General features: G+C 40.2%; 2 protein-coding genes across 4 annotated transcripts in view; both read left to right on the forward strand.

The window, feature by feature from the left end:
* CFAP69 (cilia and flagella associated protein 69) overlaps window positions 1-12602 on the forward strand; it is a 54594-nt gene extending 41992 nt beyond the window's left edge. The window contains 9 exon segments of the mRNA XM_038127844.1: window positions 1080-1273; window positions 1367-1458; window positions 2483-2627; window positions 5137-5210; window positions 6139-6191; window positions 9045-9152; window positions 9639-9716; window positions 10661-10784; window positions 11531-12602. Coding sequence (XP_037983772.1) covers window positions 1080-1273; window positions 1367-1458; window positions 2483-2627; window positions 5137-5210; window positions 6139-6191; window positions 9045-9152; window positions 9639-9716; window positions 10661-10784; window positions 11531-11760 — 1098 coding nt within the window. The 3' untranslated portion in view covers window positions 11761-12602.
* An 847-nt stretch (window positions 12603-13449) lies between these two features.
* Window positions 13450-21911, forward strand: CLDN12 (claudin 12). Of its 3 annotated transcripts, none has more exons than XM_038127845.1 (3): window positions 13450-13528; window positions 15784-15850; window positions 17951-21911. In XM_038127845.1, exon 3 carries the CDS (start codon window positions 17973-17975, stop codon window positions 18708-18710), a length of 738 nt encoding a protein of 245 aa, XP_037983773.1. In that variant the 5' UTR covers window positions 13450-13528; window positions 15784-15850; window positions 17951-17972; the 3' UTR covers window positions 18711-21911. The 3 variants fall into 3 exon arrangements, with proteins under 3 accessions (XP_037983773.1, XP_037983774.1, XP_037983776.1); XM_038127846.1 differs by lacking the exon at window positions 13450-13528 and adding an exon at window positions 13535-13694; XM_038127848.1 differs by lacking the exon at window positions 13450-13528 and adding an exon at window positions 14030-14079.
* The last annotated feature ends 254 nt before the right edge of the window (window positions 21912-22165 follow it).

Below are 22165 nucleotides of genomic sequence, written 5' to 3' on the forward strand. Positions count from 1 at the left end.
CATGAACTGGCACCAATCCCTTGCATTACAAAAGGTAAGGGGACGTGTGGCGCCAGCCAAGGGACAAGACACGGCCAGTGACATAGCAGGAGCCGGCGGCTCCACAGGAACATGCAATAAACGCCCAGGTGGGTCTTTGCCCAGGGTCCCTCCTTTGAGGTCAGGAGGCCTGTTTCACTGGGGATGCAGGACCCGTTCTCATCGTCTGTAACTCCGGACGATTTGTTAACTCCCTCTGGCTCTGCGGGTCCCGGCGTCGCTGCCGCCCTTCGGCCCGAGGCGCGGGCCCGGCCGTGTCTGGCAGCGGGCCCGGCCGTGTATGGAAGCGGGCCCGGCCGTGTATGGAAGCGGGCCCGGCCGTGTCTGGCAGCGGGCCCGGCCGTGTCTGGCAGCGGGGCCGGCCCCGCCGTGCCGGGGCTCGGAGCAGCCGCCGGCCCCTCCGCAGCGGCGGCGGGGGCCCAAGGGCGGGCCGGGCCGGGCCGCGCCTGCGCGTCCGCAGGGCCGGAGCGGGGCCTGTTCTGCGTTGCCGCCGTGCGGCGCCCGGAGCCAGCCCGGCGTCCTGCCCCGTGTCCTCTGCACGGCCACGGGCCGGGCCTGGCTTGGGCCCGGGCGGCGGCTGCTCCCGCCATGGTGCGGCGCGGCGCGGCGGTGCTGCGGAAGGTCAGTGCGGCCGGCCCGGGGAGCGGTGGGGACGGCGCCGCAGGCGCCGCTCGGCTGGCGGGGAGGGCTGGCCGGGAGGGCTGGCCGGGAGCCGCGGTCCCGCTTGCGGGGCCTCTCCAGGAGTTCTCCTGTGCCGGTGGCGCGGGCCGGTCCCGCCCCGCCCGGGCTGCCCGCAGCGCCCTCAGGGCCCGTCGGCCATGTCCCGCCGTGGCGGCACACGCGGGACTCCGGCGCCCGGGCTCCCGCTTCCCGTCTGCCGGGGAAGACGTGCCAAACGTTGATTAAAAACTATACGCTCTGCTTTCTGAAGTTTCATCTATTGCCATGAAAGATCAGTCCAAGCGGTTTTACACACGTTTCTGTGAAGCGGAATATAAAGAGAAAGTAATTAACTGATGTTGAAACTGTTGTTTTATTAGTACAGCAACTTCATAGACGACTTGCGGGTCTATGTGAGAGGAGGAACGGGTGGAATGGGTTATCCAAATCTGGGAGGGGAAGGAGGAAGAGGTGGTGATGTCTGGTTCGTCGCCCGAGAAAGGACTACCTTAAAGAGCATTAGGGAGAAATATCCCCACAAGCGATTTGTAGCTGGAACAGGAGCCAACAGCAGGTAAGAATCTATTTAATGAAAGTTGTTACTTACAACTTTTCCAGAAAGCAAAAGGTCAGCTTAAGGTACTAAGCCTGGTTTAATTTCTCCCAGTGTTAAAGCTCTAAAAGGTGAAAAAGGAAAAGATTGTGAAGTTCATGTGCCTTTGGGAATTTCGGTTCTTGATGATGATGGCAAGCAGATTGGTAAGAACATTTGCTTTGTTTTAAGGTACCTAATGTTTGTCACATTTATTGATAACATCTAGTGAATTTCTAGACTAGATGTTTTAAGGTTACACATTTTCCAAAATATGTCTGTGTTTTTCTTTGTTTGGCCTATGAGTTGACAAATACACTGTAAAAATTGTTGGAAAACAGGGTCCCCAGAAATTAGCAGTAGTTGATTTGTATCACTACGTACAAGTCCATTGCTGTTGGAAACACGTGTTAAATGCTGGAAGCCATACTGATCCTCCACAGTACCATTCATGACCTCACATAAGTTATGTTTCCATAAACCCAAGTAAGTGTCCCTATATCTTTACTGAATTATGAATTATGAAAATGCTCAAAAGACAAAGACCCTTGCTGAATTTTGGGTTCCTTAAAATGCATATCTGTTTTTAACTCACCAGGAAGATCTCCTTCAATACTCTTGGAATGGTTCTCAATGGTTCCTTTGCAGTTTCTCAGAGTTTTTCATTTCAGACTGTTTAGAATTAAAACTAAATTCCCAAATTCCCTGGTTTGGATGTTCTGCATTGGATGTATTGCAAGATTTGTTTATGATGCAGGCATATCAGGGAGCTAAAGATATCCAAGTGTTGTTCTTTTTTTTTGTTGTTGTTTTAATTATTCTGACTCTAAGGGAGATATCATAGTCTGCATCTTAATGGAAAAATATGAACCATCTGAAGGGAGCCACATCTCTATCAATGCATATTTTTCCTTGCATTCTTGAATTCAAATATTGGAGGGTTCAGAACCTCCATCTGGGCCATACTTTGCCTGCCTGCATTTTCTTGAGGTGACTGTATGACAGAGAAAAATACTGGGGTGTGATGGCTTTCATGTGTTGCCAAACAAGGAAAATCACCATCACCTTGAGGGCACAGTTCTTGCAAGGAAGCATACACAAAATTGTCTTAAAACTGGAGACATTTGAATGGAAAATTATACGTGAACTACTGCAGGAGATTGTGTTTTTTCACTAAAGATTTTTTTTCAGGAGAGCTTAATGCAGCAGGAGAGAGATTCTTAGCAGCTCGTGGAGGTCTTGGAGGCTCTTTGGCTACAAACTTTCTGCCTTGCAAAGGTCAGAGGAGAACTGTTCACCTTGATTTGAAACTAATAGCAGATGTTGGCTTAGTTGGGTAAGTATGGTAGTTTGAAAACTAATATTAGAAAACAAAGTAGTACATTTCAAATTTGATTTCAAAGAAATTTGAGAATTTGGATGATGAGTGTTAATTGTGCATTTGCATTGTCACCTAATTTATTTGCAGTTTGAAAAAATCAGATTGAGTTTAAAGCTATTAAAATTAATTTTAACATTTGAAAGTATTAGATATATTTTGGTGAGTGAAGGACTTCATGAATCAGGATAATACATAATTAGTAATATAATTGTATTTAGCAGTTGCAGTGATGGCCACAATATTATTAGCACAATATTTATTAAGTAGGTAGAAGATGCAGAGCAGTGCCAAGAACACTGAATATTGCATGTTTAACTTCATGGCACTGGCACAAGTAGATCCTTTCAGTAGCAATTCTGAAGAGAATGCCAAAAGCTATGTTTCCTACTCTCCCAAAAACCAGCTTGTGATGTTGGAAGGAAGTAATTACAAACTAGAACAGCAGGACTTGCATATCCATGTTGCTGCTTTAAAACAATGCAGATAAATATCTTTTTATTTGGAGAAAGCTTTCAACAGCCTACACTTGTAGTGTAGTACAGCTATTGTTCTATTCAGCGTCTGCTAACATAAATCAGCCCTGTGGTCCTTATTAACAAAAAAACATAGGAAACATGAAATGATGAGTTTGAGATGGAAATAGTCTAGTTGTTCTATACCAATAAAAATGGAAACTTGAAGACAGATTGATACACTAACTATATTTTTCTTTTTTTGTTATTAGAAATAATTTTGACAATATAAAATTTCTCTGAAGTTACATAATTTTCGATTGCTGTTCAGTAATTACGTGACAGATTTGTTTTCTGTTTTGATCAGTGTGAAAGTACAGGAGTTTTATGATGCCGATGCTTCTTTAATCTTGTATTTCAGCTGACAGTTTGCCTTCAAAATGGACACAAATCATTATCAGTCAATTAGAGAAGCATATAATTTTCTTATTGAGAGCATGAATCAGCCTCCAATGGTTGTGGTTGTACTTTGATCTCTTTATCTTTGCTCCTTTTGCCTTTTTTTGTGAGTGGTTTGCTATTAGATCAGGTAAAAAAAACTATGTAGACTTGAGAAAGGCCCATCAAGTTTGGGTACAGGTTGTGATGTGTTAGTCTAGGTTGCAATTTAAACTTCAAAGAACATATTCTACTTCAGTGGAAACAAAGTGCTTTCCCAAGTATCTGGCCAGAGTAACCTTCTGAAATGTCTTTAAGGCACCTTTCAACATCAGAGTGTCTGAAAACTGCACTCAATAGTTTCCCTACTATAACAAGAGTCATTAGGTTGCTTTCTTTTTTTTAAGAAAGATTTATGTACAGCCTCTTTATAAAGGCCTCTAATACCTCTAATATAGTACCAGCTTTGTTAACAGGCCATGCTTCTCCATGTATTCAAGTGGAGACTATTTGGTTTTCTGTGGGACATCTGCCTTTGTATCTTGGGACTGTGTTGAGTTGCCTGTAGACAGAGTTTTCTTTGATCATTCTGGGATGGATATTTGTGAATTTGACTGGAACACAAGTCTTGTGTGGACTTTCTAGATGGAGTATGTGCTAAGAATAAGGACTGCAGTCTATCCTTGGGTGTCAGGATTGACTTCAAGTTTTACATGCATCAAAGCTATTGTGCCTTTTCCAGCTCAGGTTAATCTTTAAAACAAGTGGGTGTTACTATTTCAGTCTTAGGTTTTCATTTCAGTGGGTAGATGTATTCTGTGAAGAAGCTTTTGTAAAAGCTGGTGTATCCCTTAAAGAACACTTTTGTTGTAGGATGCAGGTATAGCTATCCCTTGTAAAGCAAAAATGTTATAACAGACAGGTGTGCACAGACCAGCTCCTAGGTGTTCCTTTAGGTTTACTTAGTAGCAAAACAGGTTAGTACTAATTTCAGGGTCCCTCATACAGCTGCCTTAAAGCCACACATAAACTGTGCACGTGTGTGTCCATATACACAGTCTCACTCTCTCTGAGTTCACATTTGCTTTGCTCTGTTAGCTAAACTCTAGCATAGGTATCATTGGTACTTAAAGTGTAGACTTTCATAAACCCTGATGTGTATGTTAAGAGACTGGTAAGACATATTTGCATGACAGCTTTTTAGAATGCAAGCATAATTTACAAAATTAGCTGTAGCATGTGAAGAGTGAATCCAAGTGTACCTGGGTGGTAATGCTGTATTTCTGTCTGAGTGACTTTGAAAGATTTCCCTTAAATATATTACGTATTTCTATTTACATAACTCTCCTGCCTGCATCCTTAGGAAGCGCTGTTTGATTTAGAAAAATTATTCAGATTTGTTGCCAAAAAGTAAATCATAATGATCTGGGGCTTGTTTGTTTTGTAAAAAAAAAAATAGTCTGAGTAAATGAGTGCGAAAAGAAGTTGATAGCATCAAAGAATACATTTGGAAATAAATATACAGGAAACATGTAGGTGTTTATTCAGTGTATTAATCCTGACTTTCCTTCTAGGTTTCCAAATGCAGGAAAGTCATCCTTATTAAGCAAGATTTCTCATGCCAAGCCTGAGATTGCAAATTATGCATGTAAGTTCATACTCTTATTTTTAGAGCAGCAATATTTCCCAACAGCAAGAAGTCTTTTCTCTGACTTGCTTATAATAAAGGTTTATAATAAAGAATAGGGTATAGCAATGTTGCCTGGCTTTTTTATTATAAGAAATACTTCAAGGAAATACTTGCTACCTCAGTGTCCAGTTCCTTTACCCACCTCAGTTTTTCATGTATACACCCCCATAATGCTTCAACCTATTAATGCAGGGTCTATTTAACATTTATTTTTGTCTCAGCCCCTTTTATTGCAACTGAGACTCTCTGTGGTGTGTAATATCCTCAGTCTACAGAATATGTACTGTCAAGTTCCTTTGCTTAAACATCTTGTATGCTTTAGAACTTGCTACCACTTGCAACAGAGAAGATTTCAGGGTTTTAATCTGTCTACTGAAAAATAAACAGAAATTTTTTACTATTTTTCTATCAGTAAGTTAGAATTAGTTGTCTGATCTTCTTTAATTAAAAAGTAAGAGTACAAGTACTGATAATTCCTACTGACCTTTTTGCACCATTCCCAATTCTTTACAGCCTTTTCTCAGTTTAAAGAGTCCTATTTCACTTTCCCTTTCATTGTTTTATCCCTGTTTGGAAGCTAATCCATAGTCTAGGTAATAGTTTTTGAGTCTGAGACTTCTCTACCTTCACTGTTCCCATTTTGGGATGACTGGAGCAGAACTGCAGAAAGAGATAAGACTTAGCAGTGGATTTTTTGTGGTCTAATTTTCATCTATCTTATTTTGCTTTTTCTTTATTCCTTTTCCTTATTATGTTTTTTTGCTACTGTACATTTGTTTAATTTAAATACACTGAAAAAGTTCTACAGTATTTAAATGTTTTGTAACTGTAACATTTTTTTAAATGTTAAAACCAGTTTTGTTTTCTTCCTGTCCCCTTGCCACAGTCACAACAATACAGCCTGAACTAGGAAAGATCATGTATGCAGATTATAAGCAGGTTGGTACAAAACCTTGTTCTGATTGTTTGTTAAAGTTATATGGAGTGACTACTTATGTTGCTTAACAGAATTGCAGAAAGAGAATGAAAACTTGTAGGTATTTTCATATGTGTATCCATAATGTGTACATCTCAAATGCAATTGCATGGGCTTAACAGGAGTTGTGAGAAAAATACTGTTTCATGAAGTAATAATAAGAGAATTTCACAGCCAAATACAATATTATGATGTAGAGCTTATTTCAAGTCACTTTAATAAATGGCTTCTCATTTTCCCTTCCTTCTGGTTCTAATCCTGGCTTACAGTCTTAAAGGTATGAAATTGTTTATGGAATTGAGATTGCTGTGTCCTAGTGTACTCTTAAAAGTTTAGGACTTGGAAAAAAAATCACTGTTTCAGAGACCCGCCTGTTATTTTTATTTAGAAAAAAGCAAATTTCTTTCAAGTTGCCTGTACAGAGCGCTCTGAACTGAGTGAGTAATTTTCAGAATGCAAACAGTGGCAGATTTGTCCAATTGCTGAAGATCTACATTAGTGAATGGCAGGGAGTTTTGTGATTATAACCCTGCTACCATAACTTCTTGTGATGGCTTTCAAGGTTGGCTGTTCTAACTTTCTTTTAGAATTTTTTTGTCTTTGTGGTGTTTTTGTTGGTTTGGTTTGTTTTTTGGGGTGTAGGGCTTTTTTTGTTTGATGGGTTGGGTTTTTTAATTAAAAACTGAAATAGTATGACGTGATAATGATTACCTGAACAGCCAGAATAGTGCACTGCCCGAGAGGTGAGGCACCTGGGTCCAGTTCCTTTTGTGATAGGCTGTGGTTGTGAAAGACTGCTGGAGTTATGGCCTTACCTCTTTAATTTTTGTGAGCTCTGTTCCACCCAGCTTCTTCAGATAAAAGTTGCAGATTAATTGTGTGGTGCCTGGAATCCTTTCTACAGTATCCACTGATGGGGAAACCAGTGCTAAATAAGACTAGAGAGGCTGATAGATTTTGGACCCCAGCTTTGCTTAAAAATTGCAGCAAACATTTTCATTCCTCAAGCTTGAATCTTCTTTGATGTGCTTTTACTTTGTTTTTGAAGTGTATGATACACGTAGCACTGGACTCATCATTTTCAAGATAAAAGGCAAGTGCATAAAAGGGTTTCAGATGAGTTAACCAGAAAAACATAACCTTCAGATATGAAAAGACAAAAAAACTACTGTTTCTGCTTTCAGAACCAGTAATGCTAGGGAGATTCAGTAGCTGATGCTTGAAACCTTCATTTAACAAACATCAAATAAACTGTGTATTAAAGAAAGTAAGCCTAGTTTGTCTGGTTCCCTGCAGAGATGCAATATGTCTAAGGGAATTTTTTTATATTCATTTTATCTGATAGTTTAGGGTAGCTTATCCTAGAAAGCTATGCTGCAAGTAAACAGGATTTTTCATAGCCCTTTCAAAAAACTGTCTACCATGAATGAGGATCTCTTGTTCATATTGGTGTATTTTTCTCCAGCAAGAGATCTACTTGCACGCCTGGCTTTCTTTTCTGAAGTCTTTTTCTTGTCACAGCCAGTGATTCTTATTGTTGGCCATTTCTACAGTTTATGGTTTTTATACCAGTGTTGGGGGCTATATAGGAACTACATGGACAAAATACCTGTTTCCTAAAGTCAAGGGAGCTAGGGGTTGTGATCACGGGGAATTTCTGGGGGTAAGAGGAAGTTCTCTCCATATTGCAACTGCTGAAACCAAAACAACATAAGCAATGTAATTAAGAGCAATAATTGAGGTGTCTTTGCTGTATCACTCAAAGGACAATGATTCATTTTTTCCTAAAGAACATCAATATTTCTAAAGATACATGTAACAATTTGCTCATTTTATCTTAGTACAATACAAAAAAGAAAATACGTGCAAGTTTCCTAGTGCTGTCTGTCATTACTGCTTGGAAAAAAACAAGACACAGAAGTAGAGTTGGGTTTCAGGTCTCAGTACCAGATCATGAAAACTAGCAGAATCACTTACATTTTCTACCAGAGTATCTGAGCCCTCTTCTGCACTAAGTAGTACACTGGAAATTTTATGGTATGCTGGTTTCAGGGATTGTTCAAGTTAATCCAGTTGCTGTCTAAATGGGCATTAGATAGATTTGAAGACCCTACCTTTGCTCTTCTTTAATTCACTCTCCGTCTTAGCTTTCTGTGACTTACTGAGCAGCCATTTTGGGGGTTTCATTATCATTCTTCTTTTTTTCGGGCTGCCTCAGCTGTCCAACAGCCCTCTCAACCAGCAGAGAAAATGACAAGGTCCCTGTCCATTGTGGCAGTCTTTGCTGGACTCTGTCTGGAAGCTGATTGATTAATCAAAGTCTCATTTGAGCTGAAGAGCAGAAATCAAATTCTTGCAGCTTCTCATGCTCAGGGGAGCAGCGTTAAGTGGGTTTGTATTTGGAGTAATGATGCTCTGTAGCCACAAGGAACAGACTTTATTTGCTTTCTCAGTGACAGTTTGAATTCTATCCAAATGAGAAAGCCTAAGCTGCTCACCTTTCAGAGTCTGTTTTATTCTCAGGTAATAGCTAAATTTTGTAAGATCTCTGCTGAGGTATTATTACCCTCTATTTTGTAGTTTGCAGACAGCTATAAAAAATAGACAGGGGGAACAAGAGGAGCACCAGGTGTGTGTAATAGCAGCATTTTGTTTAATCTGCTTCTAATGATAGATTGTAAGTGTATTGAAACAGCCAATGCATATTATTTTGTCTGGGTTCTTTTGTTTATGTATAGTGATAATCACTGTTGATAGTTTAAAGTCCCTGGGTTTGCTAACTGGAAGTATTTTGTTTGAAACTTTTGTTTTCCTAGATTTCAGTAGCTGATCTCCCAGGACTGATTGAAGGTGCACATGCAAACAAAGGAATGGGTCATAAATTTCTCAAACATATAGAGAGAACCAAACAGCTTCTCTTAGTTGTAAGTTAAATAAAATTTACAGTTTATTGAAATCGAAGTGCAATAAATAAAATGTATCTTAATTGCAATGCAGTTGGAATTTAGAAAGTCATTTGTGATTTGTGTGATTGTGATAAATATAGCTGTAAATGTGTTTACAGAATGGACCACTCAAATGACTAATGATACATTAAGTTCTTAAATAGAATTTATCATTGAAAATTTCAAATTAATTTAGAAGTGTGAAGTGTTCCAAGCATAACAAAAGCATGGGGTTTTTTTTCTTAAGAAGTTTAAAAGCCAGACCTTTGAGAAACACTGTATCAGAATTAACCAGTTTGTGCCTGCAGTGTCTGATGTTTCTTTGCTGTTTAGTTGCCCTCTCTTATTTGCCCAGGAGTGAACACGTTGCTGTGGACATTCCAGGGCAAAGTAGTTAATGGAGAGTACCTTGATACTGTAACATATTTTTACTCCACAAAACTTGTTTTTGTGTAACTTTTTCAGGTAGATATTTCTGGCTTTCAGCTGTCTATGAAGACTCAGTTCAGAACAGCCTTTGAAACAATATTGCTTCTAACAAAGGTAAATTCTCATCTTCCTATGTGACAGCTGTAGTTATGTGTTGAGTCAAGAGAATGGCTCAGTTTTGATTGAGAAACATTCAAATGTTAGTGTGTCTCCTGGATTTATAATATAAATCAGAACAAAGAGATTCTCCAAAATGATGAAGTCTTTGTTTTTACTCATCCAGGTTAAACCACTGTAGTTTATGTTGGGTACCACATAATTATTAATAGAATTGAATAATCTATGCAGGATGTGGGATATTTCTTACAGTCAAGTAAAGGTAAAAAGACACATCATTTTCAGTTCCCCAATCCAGTAGCATTTTAAGTAGAAATACATGATTACAGTTAAAGCCCTGCCTTGATGCCCTTACTGCATAGACTGATATCAGACCCCAGCTTTGCAGACATTAACTGTTTCCATCTCTTAACTATGCTTCTGATTCAAATAATACATATTATGTAATTTTAAATTTATCTCTGTGTGACTTAAGTTGATGAATCTTCTACATTTCAGGTATTGCTGTTTATTTTTAGCTTATTCAGGTTGGGATTTTCTAATATTAAAATGTTTAAGAATTATAAATTCTTAAATTCCTTCTCTACAAAGGATTTTTTATATGTTTTATAGGTCTGAAGTTTTTCTGAAATTGATTTTGTGTTCATAGATGTCAGTATAAACAAAAAACAAAACTCTCATTCTTTCTGTAAGAGGCATTTCAGAATGAGCTAGCCTGTTTACCTGAAATCTGTCTTTGAGCAAAAAAGTTACTGAATCGCTGAACATTATTTTCTTCTGTGCTGTAATATATCAGCCTTGAGCATCTGAGTCACGCTCACTGCTGCTTGGGCAAGAAGGGCTATTTAGGCAATTAAACAAATGCAAGAGGAGATGTAAAATTGAAGTAGCACTTGTTAAACTACAAATAGTTACTAAGGGAAATTTACTTTTCTTTTAAGGAACTGGAGCTGTACAAAGAGGAACTTGTAACAAAGCCTGCACTTCTTGCGATTAATAAAATGGATTTGCCTTGTGCAAAGGATAACTTGGATGAACTTATGACACAACTAGAGAATCCTCAGGGTAATGAAATTCCAACAATAACTTTCATCAAAAGTAGTAGTAGTAAGATTTCATATGGATGATTCTGCATTGGCAGAGAATTGTTTGAAACTGAAGTCAGCTATTAACTTTATTATTTGAACATATGTTTGAAATCACTTCCTGCATTTAGAGCTCTGTTTATATGCATTTGTAATGGCTTCACTGTTGGGAAATGATTCTAATAAAATAGAGATATCCCAAATAATCTTTCCCAACCATGATATGGGAGAGTAAGTTTCCAGTCTAGGTGTCTGGAACAAGAGTAATCTGCATAGAAAGTCCCCTCACAGGCACTGACATATGTACCATTTGTCACGTGATTTTGGCACAAACACATGAAAATTCTGGAAAGATCTATGTAGGTTTACTTCAATGTTGCAATTATATTGGGGTGAAATGCTTTTTCTTTCCTGGAGTGTGTAGAAACCAGAAAAGCTTAAGACCATATTCTCCCATATTCTGCAACTTGGGATTTTTTTGTACTCATTGGAAGTGTATAGAATCTTCTCATGGCAGCATTAATAATGATATAACTGCTATATTAATGCTTGTCTTCTGAGATTTGAGAAGACTAATTATGCAGAAGATAGTATGTATATTAATTGCAGCTATGTTTATAACTGTAATTTAGTAAAGTTTATTTTCTGCATTTAATGGGATTTTGTGGGCTTTGTAGTGATACAGTATTTGGAGATTGTACCAACTCTTTCAATCCAATTTTTCAGACTTCTTTCACTTACTAGAGGAAGAAATGATTCCAGAAAATACTCTTGAATTCAGAGAGGTGATTCCTATATCCACGTATACTGGAGAAGGAATTGAGGAACTCAAAACATGTCTAAGAAAATCCATAGATGAGCAAGCAGAGCAGGTGAATGAAGAATATCGGAAAAAGAAACTCCTGCTTTTACAAACTTCCAAAGAAGAGCAAATGAATAGAAGCTGACATTCCTGAATGGATCCAGCATATTTTAATATTCTAACTATGCACATGATGCCTTTGTTGTGCAGACCTTCCATTTAATTGTTCCCTCTTCCCTCAATGCCTGCTCCTTCCATTTGTTTAGGCACTTGGGTAGGGCGCAGTGGGGAAAGAGACAAGTTGCTTTTTTTTTGTTTAGGTTGGCTATAAAGCTCAACAATGTAAAGACCAAAGTGTGTGTAACTCAAAGCACTGCTAAACAACTGATGATCCCTGGAATATTTTTTGCCAAGTGAGAGGAAGGGAGGGAATATAACTTGCATGAAGGAGCAAGTGCAACAACTGTACGTATCCTGTGGGCATCAGAAGAACCAAGGGAAGTTCCTGACGGAGGAATTTTCCAGGGTCTGGGTCTTCTAAGGTGAACCAGTTCTTCTATTGTGACAGGTGTTGGATTGTAGGAGTTTTGTTGGTTTTAAGGATTTAAAGGAAAACACATATAAATGGCTCCTAGGAAGTGACTTGTAGGAGTACAAAAAGCAAGACTGATTTGTAAGGTTGGAGGTTTTTTTGGCACCTGCTGGTGCCTGTTGTAGTCATCTTAGTTGCATAAATCCTGATTCCAAGCTCCCATGCTTAATTTGTGATTTCCTCCTTTTATGGAGTTGTTTGGTTTATGTTACATTTCAGTGAAGAAAATGGCTTCTCAACAGAGCTATAAATTTTTGGAAATGTTTAGTGTTCTAGATTTGTATTACAAGAAGGCACACTCACATTTTAATTAAAAAAAAAAAAAAAAAAAAGAAGTCCTTTATTGTCAGGGTGTTTTCTACTTTAAAGCTATTAAATTGCTTGTAAAGCAAAAGAAGATTGAATGCACCAGAGCCTTCTAGTTTGGTTTTGTTTTGTAATATATGTATCATACCCTCCTTCTTTAGATTTTGTTAAAGCAGTCACTGGGAAGAAAGGTATGGTTTGTCATAATGCATTTATTTTATCATTGGTATTGGTTCTTACTGTGATTTTCCTCTAATTTTACTGTGTTTGGGGCTAATGTGCTTTCACTAATGCTAAGAATAGGCTGTCAGTTCTTGACACTCCGTTTTACAGAATTGCAAAATCAGTTAGGTTGGGAAAGACCTGTGAGTTCAACCCATGATCGAACACCACCTTGTCAACTAGACCATGGCATTCAGTGCCATGTCCACTGTTTCCTTAAACACCTCTACCTTGCACTTTCTTGGGCAGCTCATTACCCTTTCTGTGAAGAAATTCCTCGGATGTCCAATCTGAATCTGCCCAGGTACAGATTGAGGCCATCTCCTCTCATCCTGTGCCTGGTTGCCTGGGCAGGAAGAGACCGACCCCCACCTGGCTACAACCTGAGCCTCCTTTTCTGCAGGCTATTTCACAGCTGAAAATAGCATTTTGCTTTTTCCAGACTTTGTGAACACCGGTCTTAGCCCCACTCATTAAGGGGGGAGTGGGGGCGCGTTTGGACCAAGAGGCAGCATGGTTTGACTGGAGCTGCCTGCCGCAGTCGGGTTCCTCCGAGCTGCGCTCAGCTGCCTTATCGTAGGAACGCGCTGCAGAGCACCGGCGTTCCCGGCCCGGGCTGGCGGAGTTCCGCGGGAAGCGGAGAGCCGGGCGCTGCGGGGGCCGCGCTGCGCCGGGCCGGGCCCGCACTGCGCCGGCGCCGCCGCCCCGCCCCACAAGGCCCCGCGCGGCCGCGGCCTCCCCTCAGCGCGGCGGCTCCGCGGCCGGAGCGGCGGCCATGGCGCCTCCTGAGCGCGGCGGCAAGGTGAGCACGGCCAGCCCGGGCCCTGCCGCACTTCCCGGCTCCCCCGCCGGTCCGGGATCGCAATGCGGCAGGCTCGGAGCGCTGTCGCGGGCGGGGATCGGCGGTGCTCCGCGGGGGGACGCTGTGTGTTCTCTCCGTGCGTCAGCTGCTCTTTCCAGTTCAGTCGGTAAAATAATTACCCCTGCTCCAAGTTTTTCTTGGAAGTCCTAATCTGTTAGCTAGGATTGTTAATTCTAACCCGGTACATGTATATTTATTTTTGAAAGGAGTTTTGTAGAACGTGGAATCGCGTGATTGATTCTCAGAATTAAAAAAAAAAAAAAAAAAAAGAGTGGTGGCCCTGGTTCTGAGCCAGTCCCTTGAAACTGGCGAGCTTTAGGCCTCCAGTTTCTGGTGGCCCCTTTGCCAAAACTCGTGAAAGATTTTGAACTGTTCATGCTGTTGTGGATAGTCAGGTAGCCGTCTGTGTTGATAAATTATACTGTGACTTCTCTCCTGCAGGGCTTTACAAAACAGTGATGCTTCCCAGACCGTGGTCTTCTCAAGGCCTTGTAAGGGAACAGAGCTGGTTTTACTCATCTCTGAATTATGTCTATAGTAAATGTCCTTTTTGTTGTTTGGTTTCTTTTTCATTTTTTTTTATCTTGTGGGCCTCTAATGACTTACCAGTGTTTAACCAGCTTCAGCCAGCATCTCTTGTTATAGCAACATGGATCTTTAGAATAGGGGGTAAAATCTGTCCCTATTAAGGGGTGCTATTAGGAGTGGTAGCTTCCGTGGATCAGATACAAGAGCCTTGCACAGTACAGCTTTAAAATCCTTGGGATGGAACAAGTTAAAGCTGGGAATCTAAGGCAAGGCAGGGTTTTATCTGGCCCAGGTGTGCTTTCTTCCCTTGGACAACTAGTTGACAAGTGACTGAGGTCCCTAGTTGTTCAACACCACCAGGATTAGACAGTAAAATCAGATGGACTAAAGAGAGGAAGAAAAAATGAAAAGAAACTCCATTTCTGCAGAAGTGAGTTGGGTATTGGGGAATATTCCATAGCTGCTCTGTATCTGTTTATTACAACACAGGTTTCATAATTTAATGGGAGGGACTCCTGGGCTGGGCACAGCTCCCTCTGACAGCTTTGTTTGCCTGCACTAATTTTCTGCTTAATTATGTTGTTGTGGTTGCTCACGGGTGTGAACCTTCAGAGGGAGGTCTGTGTGTTTATCTTGGCTTCAGCTGCAAAGTGCACAGAAAGCTTGAAAATTCATCAGTAATGTTAGTGAACAAAAGCTGCTGCTCCAAGCTGTGTGTCTGCAGTTGTGTCTTATATGCAATAGCATTCTTATTCATGAGTTTCCAAATCTGACACCCTCTTTCCCATTCAGTGAAAAAATCAGGGCTCATGACTGTGTTGTAAAGTCTTTTTCTTGCCTAGATAGTTCAATAGAATGATTTTTTGCTGTTTTTTAGTGATGGAGCCTGTTCATTCATGAATTTTATATTTCAGGGTTTGATATGGCTAGTTTAGAATAAACTCTGTCTTTGCACATGTTAGCCCAGCAAATTCACCTGTAGGTTGTAACTTTTGACAGTTGCATACTGACATACTTGGAGGCCTGATGCTGTCCAGTAGTAAAGTGATTAACCTGTTATGACCTGCAGATTTGATCTTGGGATTTAGATGTGGGGGTAGAAAATCCACAAGAGGATCTTTTCCTCTGGAAAAGCTGGACAGCCATTGAAAAGGCATTACCAGTGTTTCCTGGTTTTCCTTGAACCTTCATGTAGAAGGCAGGAAGGAATAGAGACCCACAAGATACATAAACAATTTAGAGCTTGTCCTTTGTTTTCTGACATTAAGTAATCATTGCACCCTTTCCTCACTGCTGTTTGAGTGCAGCCTTGAACCTAACATCTGCAGTAATCATTCTGTGTGACTTCTTATGGATTTTTTGCTAAAAACATAAAATTCAGGATGCAAACTGTGTCTTGGAACGCCCATGAGAGAAGCAGTTTTTTTCACCTCTGTCTTTTGAGATTAATAGATAGAGAACAAGCTCTGGAGCAAAAAATTGAAGAAAGAAAAAACAAAGTACTTTGAGTTGTGTTTTTTAAACAAGGGCAAATTGTAGAAGGTGATGGAGTTGGCCTAATGCAAACATAACTGATATTCCTAATTCCTGAATTGCAGTGTAAATGCTGTTGCTGAAATTGCATGAAACAAATGTGATGTTGACTCTGTCTTTGTTCTGTTTCTTAGATCCAGTAACACCTTTTTCCTACTTACAGAAGTTGCTAAGGTTTCTGTTGATCTGAGGACACTGCTGGTGAGTGCACTGAAGCCATCTAATTAAGACAATGCCTGTTTTGTTATTGTCTTCATCAGGGATATGAAGCTATAATTCCAATCATAAAGCCAGCAGTATTTGCAAGATGGGATAGGTCTCCCCTGATGGAGGGGATGGCGGGTAACCTGCCTATTGGCTGTAATCTACTAGTATACTGCAAAGGAATTTTCAGAAGCAGCAGGTTTCTGGAAATGGTCAGTCATGATTTATTCCAGCTGGTTCACATATATCTTTATCTTGGAGTATGCCGTGTCTGCATGGAAGTTTTATCCAGGTAAAGGCAAGCTCTTTATGGAAGACCAAAAGCATCAATCTTGAGGAGAACAAAATGTGATGAAATATTAGATTTACCCCTGAAGTTCATTTGTTGTAGTTCCATTTTCTTGCAAGTGCATTGTTTTGACCTTACCAAAGCTACGGTTAAGCATCATATTAAAATAATCATAATGGAAATACTTCTCTGGACCCTCTACCCAGGGGCTATCCTGTTAATGACCTACCATCTGAAAAGTTTACTGCCATGGGAAGAGAAGCTTGCCCACGCTCAGCTATCCTTAGCAACAATATAATGCTGGCTTTTTGACAAATAAGGTAGTTTTTAGCATAAATGTGGTTGTCATTATTTCTTTCCAGAGTGCTTCTTTAGCATCTAGACTGTGATCAGCACTTAAAAGAAAGTGTGCACATTACAATGCAGTTCTTCGGGGTTAGATGGCATAAAATAATTGCCTAATGTTTTCTTAGGAAACAAATTGAACTTCATTTATTTGTCTATAAATCAATAGAATGCTGGCTAGCTGTATGGCTTGATAAGGCTTTTAATATTCTTCCAGTATACATGGGAATTCCTTACCTGAAAATTGGAGCTCCCTGGTCATTGGATGTTTGCGGGTATAAAAGGAGAGTGAGGGATCAGATCCAGTTGCCTTTTTGTTTGCAGCCATGTCTGTAACCTTTCTGTGATACAGATACTCAGCTATCTGTATATGCATTAAGCAGAACTTCTGGTACTTAAGGGATTGGTTTATCACTTCAGACATTTGACAGATATGCACAGTGCAGGACAATAATTCGGAAGAAATTTCAGGAGAAGTTTATAACTGAATGGCGCTCAGTGAGAATTTGCAAAGTATCTGTTCATTTTTAGGTAGTATAAGTCTTAGTGTCCAGCTTCAAGTACACTCTGGGGTAAATGCTCAGTGCCTGTTATGTATTAGGCTTCTTTGAAATAACTTGGTCATGCAGAGAAGGAATAACTGGTAACTTGAATTGAGTCTTTTTTTTTTATATAAGTGTTTGTTTGTTTTGTAAAGGCCCATCATTGAGACTGTTTCTCAGCATCTCTGCAGGCAAGAGGTTATAGTAGGTATGCAGACAGTGGTTATATTGAAAAGGAAGCAGTATTAACACTTGCTCTGGAGTGGAAAATGTGAAAGCTGAAAAGTCATCTGCTTTCTGTAATTGTTTGTGTGCTTGGACAGTTCATTCTGAAAGGCAGGAGTAGTGTGGCAGAACTGTTAGTTGCTGTTGAAAATTTCATAGTAAGTTACTCAACAGATAGAGCCTCCGCCACTATCTCGCAGCTCTTGTCAACAGTTTGGCCTATATAAAATGTGTATAACTGCCTACATATGCATTCCCTGCCAGTCTAATGATGCAGATTTTAAGCAACTCCCTTTACTCATGCAGCAGCATGGCAGGACTGAGCATGCATGCTCATATTGTATCTGGGCTAAAGACAGGAAGCTGCCACTGGAGGACAGGTGAACCTAAATCATGGCTGTATAGACTCACACATTCAATTGTGCTTGGTTTTCATCTTGAACGCAGTGAATTCAACAGTCTGTCAGCTGAGAAGTCATAAGTCTGTCAAATAACTTGATATTTCATTAAAGTGTGAATTCAGTGGTTTTTAGTGGTTTTTAAGACAGTGTTACCACTGTCTTAAGCGCGTCAGACAAAGAAGGTGCCACAGAGTTAGTGCCTACTGGCTGTCATCTAAGTTTATTAAAATCAAAAATCAACTGTAGTTAGTCCTGTGTCCATGGTTTTCGTTTATATTTTTCTCTTTAATCATAGGAAACAACCTGTGTGGGCAAATATGGGCTGCCGGGATGTTCATGCGGCGACCGTACTGGCCTTCCTCAGTGGAACAGCCTCAGTAGCTGGGCTCCTTGCAGCAGTTCTGCTTCCAAACTGGAGGCAGATGAGACTGTACACGTACAACAAGAATGAGAGGAATGTGACCGTTTACACTGGACTCTGGATTAAGTGTGCACGCTTTGATGGGAGCAGAGACTGTGTGATCTATGACCCACAGTGGTACACGGCTGTCGATCAGCTGGATCTGCGTGTTCTTCAGTTTGCCCTTCCTCTGAGTATGTTTACTGCTGTCTCAGCTCTGTTCCTCTGCATGATTGGCATGTGTAACACAGCCTTTGTATCGAGCGTGCCAAATGTCAAACTGGCCAAGTGCCTGGTAAACAGTGCAGGCTGCCATCTCGTGGCCGGCCTCTTGTTCCTGCTTGCCTGTGCCATTTGTCTCACTCCGTCCATCTGGGTCATTTTTTATAACAATTATCTGAACAGGAAATACGAGCCCGTCTTCAGCTTTGACATCTCTGTATTTATTGCCATTGCCAGTGCTGGCGGTCTGTTTTTCACTTCCATCCTGCTGTTCCTGTGGTACTGTGCATGCAAAAACCTCCCTTCTCCTTTCTGGCAGCCCCTGTATTCCCACGCCCCCAGCATGCACAGCTATGCCTCTCAGCCCTACTCTGCACGTTCTCGCCTCTCTGCTGTAGAAATTGACATTCCTGTTGTGACACATTCATCTTAAGGAGACAAAGCCTTGGAAGCCAACATCTTGTGTTTGTTCAAGCCATGAAAATTGCAGGCTTGATTCTCTGTGCTGCCTTGCACTGAGCATAATCCTTTGTAAGGTCAAGTTTCCCAAGGCACAAAGTTGTGGAGGCCTGAGTTCAGCAAGTCTGTTGCTGTTCTGGTCTGTTTGTTACTTCTTGACCACCTTTCCTTTTTTATTCTTCTTATTTTTTTGACTCTGAGGTCACTACAGTCGCAGTTGCTGCTAATGCTGGAATAGTACACTAACAATTGTATGCATCCATCCTTTTGCTTGCTGATGTCAAAGGAGGTGTGAACGTCTTTGAGATTTGATAAGCTATTCCTCATTGAAAGACCCTTGCACCCTTGTATTGTCCAGATGCAGGCAATGGAACTGGGTGTAGGGGATTCACTGAGTTTCTTGTTTATCCAGACCCACATATGGTAATATGTGATGTCTGAAAAGGGTATTTGGCAGACTAATTCAGTTCTGTGCACTGTTCTTTGTTTTTCGCTGTACACACAAACAAATACCTGCTTTGGAACTTCTGTAACAGAATTAGCGCCAAATTACCCTTTATTTTCAAAGTAGCTGTCAGAAGGAATAAAACTGATTTAACTAAGAATGTTGTTCTGTGCTGTAATAGCATTTTGTGAATTACTGGAGGCTAGAAATCTTTTGTGAATTTTATTTCTAGTCTGGTTTTTTACTAAATTAGCGAATTCACTACATCTATTTTGTGATTAAAACTAAAAACACTGGTATTTAAAAATTGTAATTAGAACCTTGAATGTTTCATTTGAAGGCCTTCTTAAAAATGGGTTTTCAAGTAGGATATAAAGTGTTCAGTTCTGGAGAGAAATGTCACTCACTGCAAAAAGGGTTAGGAAAATCTTAAAGAATTCGGAAGACTATGAAAGATTCTTTTGAAACACTCCATACAAGCTATAACAACATCTCTCTGAAAAGGGAATTATAACCCTGGGGAGAGATTTTTTTAATCTAGATTTTTTTAAAAGTGTATATACAAGGAACAATGAGCTTGTGTTTTTTTCAGAGTTGATCTTTATAGTTGATGGGCTTTTCCTGCTGTACCTTATTTCATTACTGATTAAGATTTAACCTTTTCAGCCTGGTTCTTTACCACCTTTTAAATTCAGCTATTTTAAAATCCAGTTATTTCCCCTGCTGCCACCTCATAAATGCAGAAGTTTCCTATTCCTATTTTCTGTAAGATGAGATTTTGAATAACTTTTGAGCTTCACCGTGCAGCTCTACAAGGATGAGGAGGTATTGTAAATTCCCAACCTGGGATGTCTTTAAATCACTTTTTGCCTTCTAAAATACAGAGCAGCAGATGAGCCCTAAGGATCCAAGCTCTTCAATATGGGCTTTGACATTACTTGAAAACTTCATGACAGTGAGTCAAAGAATGTTACAATTAAAGCAAGCATTTGATTCTCTCAGGTTTTAGTAAATTGAGATCTTATGTTTAAGATATCATCCCAGTAAGGAAAGCTGTTTTGATTGGTGGCATTCTGGAGCTTAGTGGATATTTGCATTTCATTAATCCCAGAATAAATTTGTTTTTCTAAAAAAAAAAAAATCAAATCAATTTATTTTAATTCCAGTTCTGAAGATTCATCCAAGGTCCTGAAAACCATTTAGTTTCCTCCTCTAGGTGTTAGAAATAGAAACAAGTACTGTACTGGGCAAATCTTCATGTGGTAAAATTTGTGAAAAAACAGTATGCAAAGAAAGATTGTGTTTTAGCTGACAGATCTCAGACTTCAGGGGACTGAGGGAGGAAGCTCATCTCTATCATAATTCCCAGCATAGTCGGTAAAGTGACAGGCCTTTAACACAGTGCTTGATCTAACAGCAGTCTTAAGGAATTAACACTGTAGACAATAAAGAATATGTAAGGAGATATGCCTCTAAAGGCCTAAACATGATACTCTCTTAGGTTTACAGGGTATGAGAGTATGAAGTATCTTTTTTAATCAGATCATGACTTGCATGGGATTAGAATATATGTAATGACATGCAAGCCAGGTTTTTTCCTTCAAAACTGAACTTGGCTTTACTGTTAGTCTGATTGTCCAACACTGTTGCTGGTTTAGCTGCCCATCTCCTTTGATGCCTTGTAAGGGCAAAGCAAAGGGGCCAGTGGTTTGTGATTTAATGTCATCTTGCTTCTGTATCACTTCAATGTCTTTTCCTCTTTGTGCCTTGCTTCAGTTATGAGTTGGCCAGTAAATGTTACAGTCAGCATCTGATGCACTCTTTGAGCCTGAATTTGCAAAGCATTTTGATCATTTTGATGAATGTGTCTCTTGGTGACTTAAAAAGGAGCTCAATTTTCAGCATCTCCAGAACAAGAATGACAGCCTGGCAAACTGTTGATTTTTACAAGAATATAAGTTTAGCCAGTGTTGTTTTCTGTGCACTTTAATAGCAGATGCCTCTGACAGCTCTTTTGTATTCTGACTTTGATTTTTATGCACAGAACTTTTAATTAGTATTTGCTGCTGCCTAAGCTGATAACTTGGTTTGGAAATTGTGTCTTTCCAAAAGCCAGAGATGAATGAGTTATGAAAAGTGAGGCTCCAGAAGATAATGGATTCCAGCACAGGTTTCAGTTAGCAAAAAGACTGTTGCATCATGTTCTATCACCGAAGCATAGCTGGTTTTCTTTCATCAATGCTGTTAATATGTTTCTGTTGGATCCTAAGTGAAATTACCAGGAAGTGCTGTACTGTATTTCCTTTGTTACAGAAAGACATGGCCAACCTGTGACACTTGAGCTGAGTGCCACTCCAACATTTTTTTTTGCTAAGGTTGCCATCGTGCCCAGCACCAGGGCTGGGGAGTGACAGACCTCCCTGGATTGGGAGAGAGCACATGTGTCCTGCAGGTATGTCTGCCAGGGAACAGCCTCTGGGGAGGAGTTAGCACCCCTGCCTCTGACCAGCTGCATCTTCTTGGGCACTGCTGTGTGCAGGACAAGCACTTGGGGTCTTGAACAGAAAGATTTTAATTTGTAGCTTGTGCAGTAAAGGTTGGGTGCTCTGGGATTACAGGAACCTGTCTTTTTTCAAGTAGTTCCTGTCCAACTTCTTTATAGTGTTATGTGTTGGTTCTTTTTATGTGAAACAGAAGATATGTATTTTTAATAAAAGAGTCTCATACAGATGCAGTTTATTTTGATTAATTTTATTGAAAACAGTAGCTACTAGAATATGAAAGACTTTACCTTTCGATATTGATCACCAAACTGTTTCAGAGGCCTTAACAGATTTAATATGTGTATACTGCATTTTACTTGCCTAATTTTATAGGACTCCTGATTTGAGCACAACAAAATAATTTTAAAAGCATCCCAAAACCTCAGACCAACCCTTATGAAAAGGGGGGATAAGCCAAACTCCTGCCCTCCTATCTGCTGT

Source organism: Motacilla alba, chromosome 2, assembly GCF_015832195.1.
Source record: "Motacilla alba alba isolate MOTALB_02 chromosome 2, Motacilla_alba_V1.0_pri, whole genome shotgun sequence".
In the NCBI taxonomy this organism is placed as follows: Eukaryota; Metazoa; Chordata; class Aves; order Passeriformes; family Motacillidae; genus Motacilla; species Motacilla alba.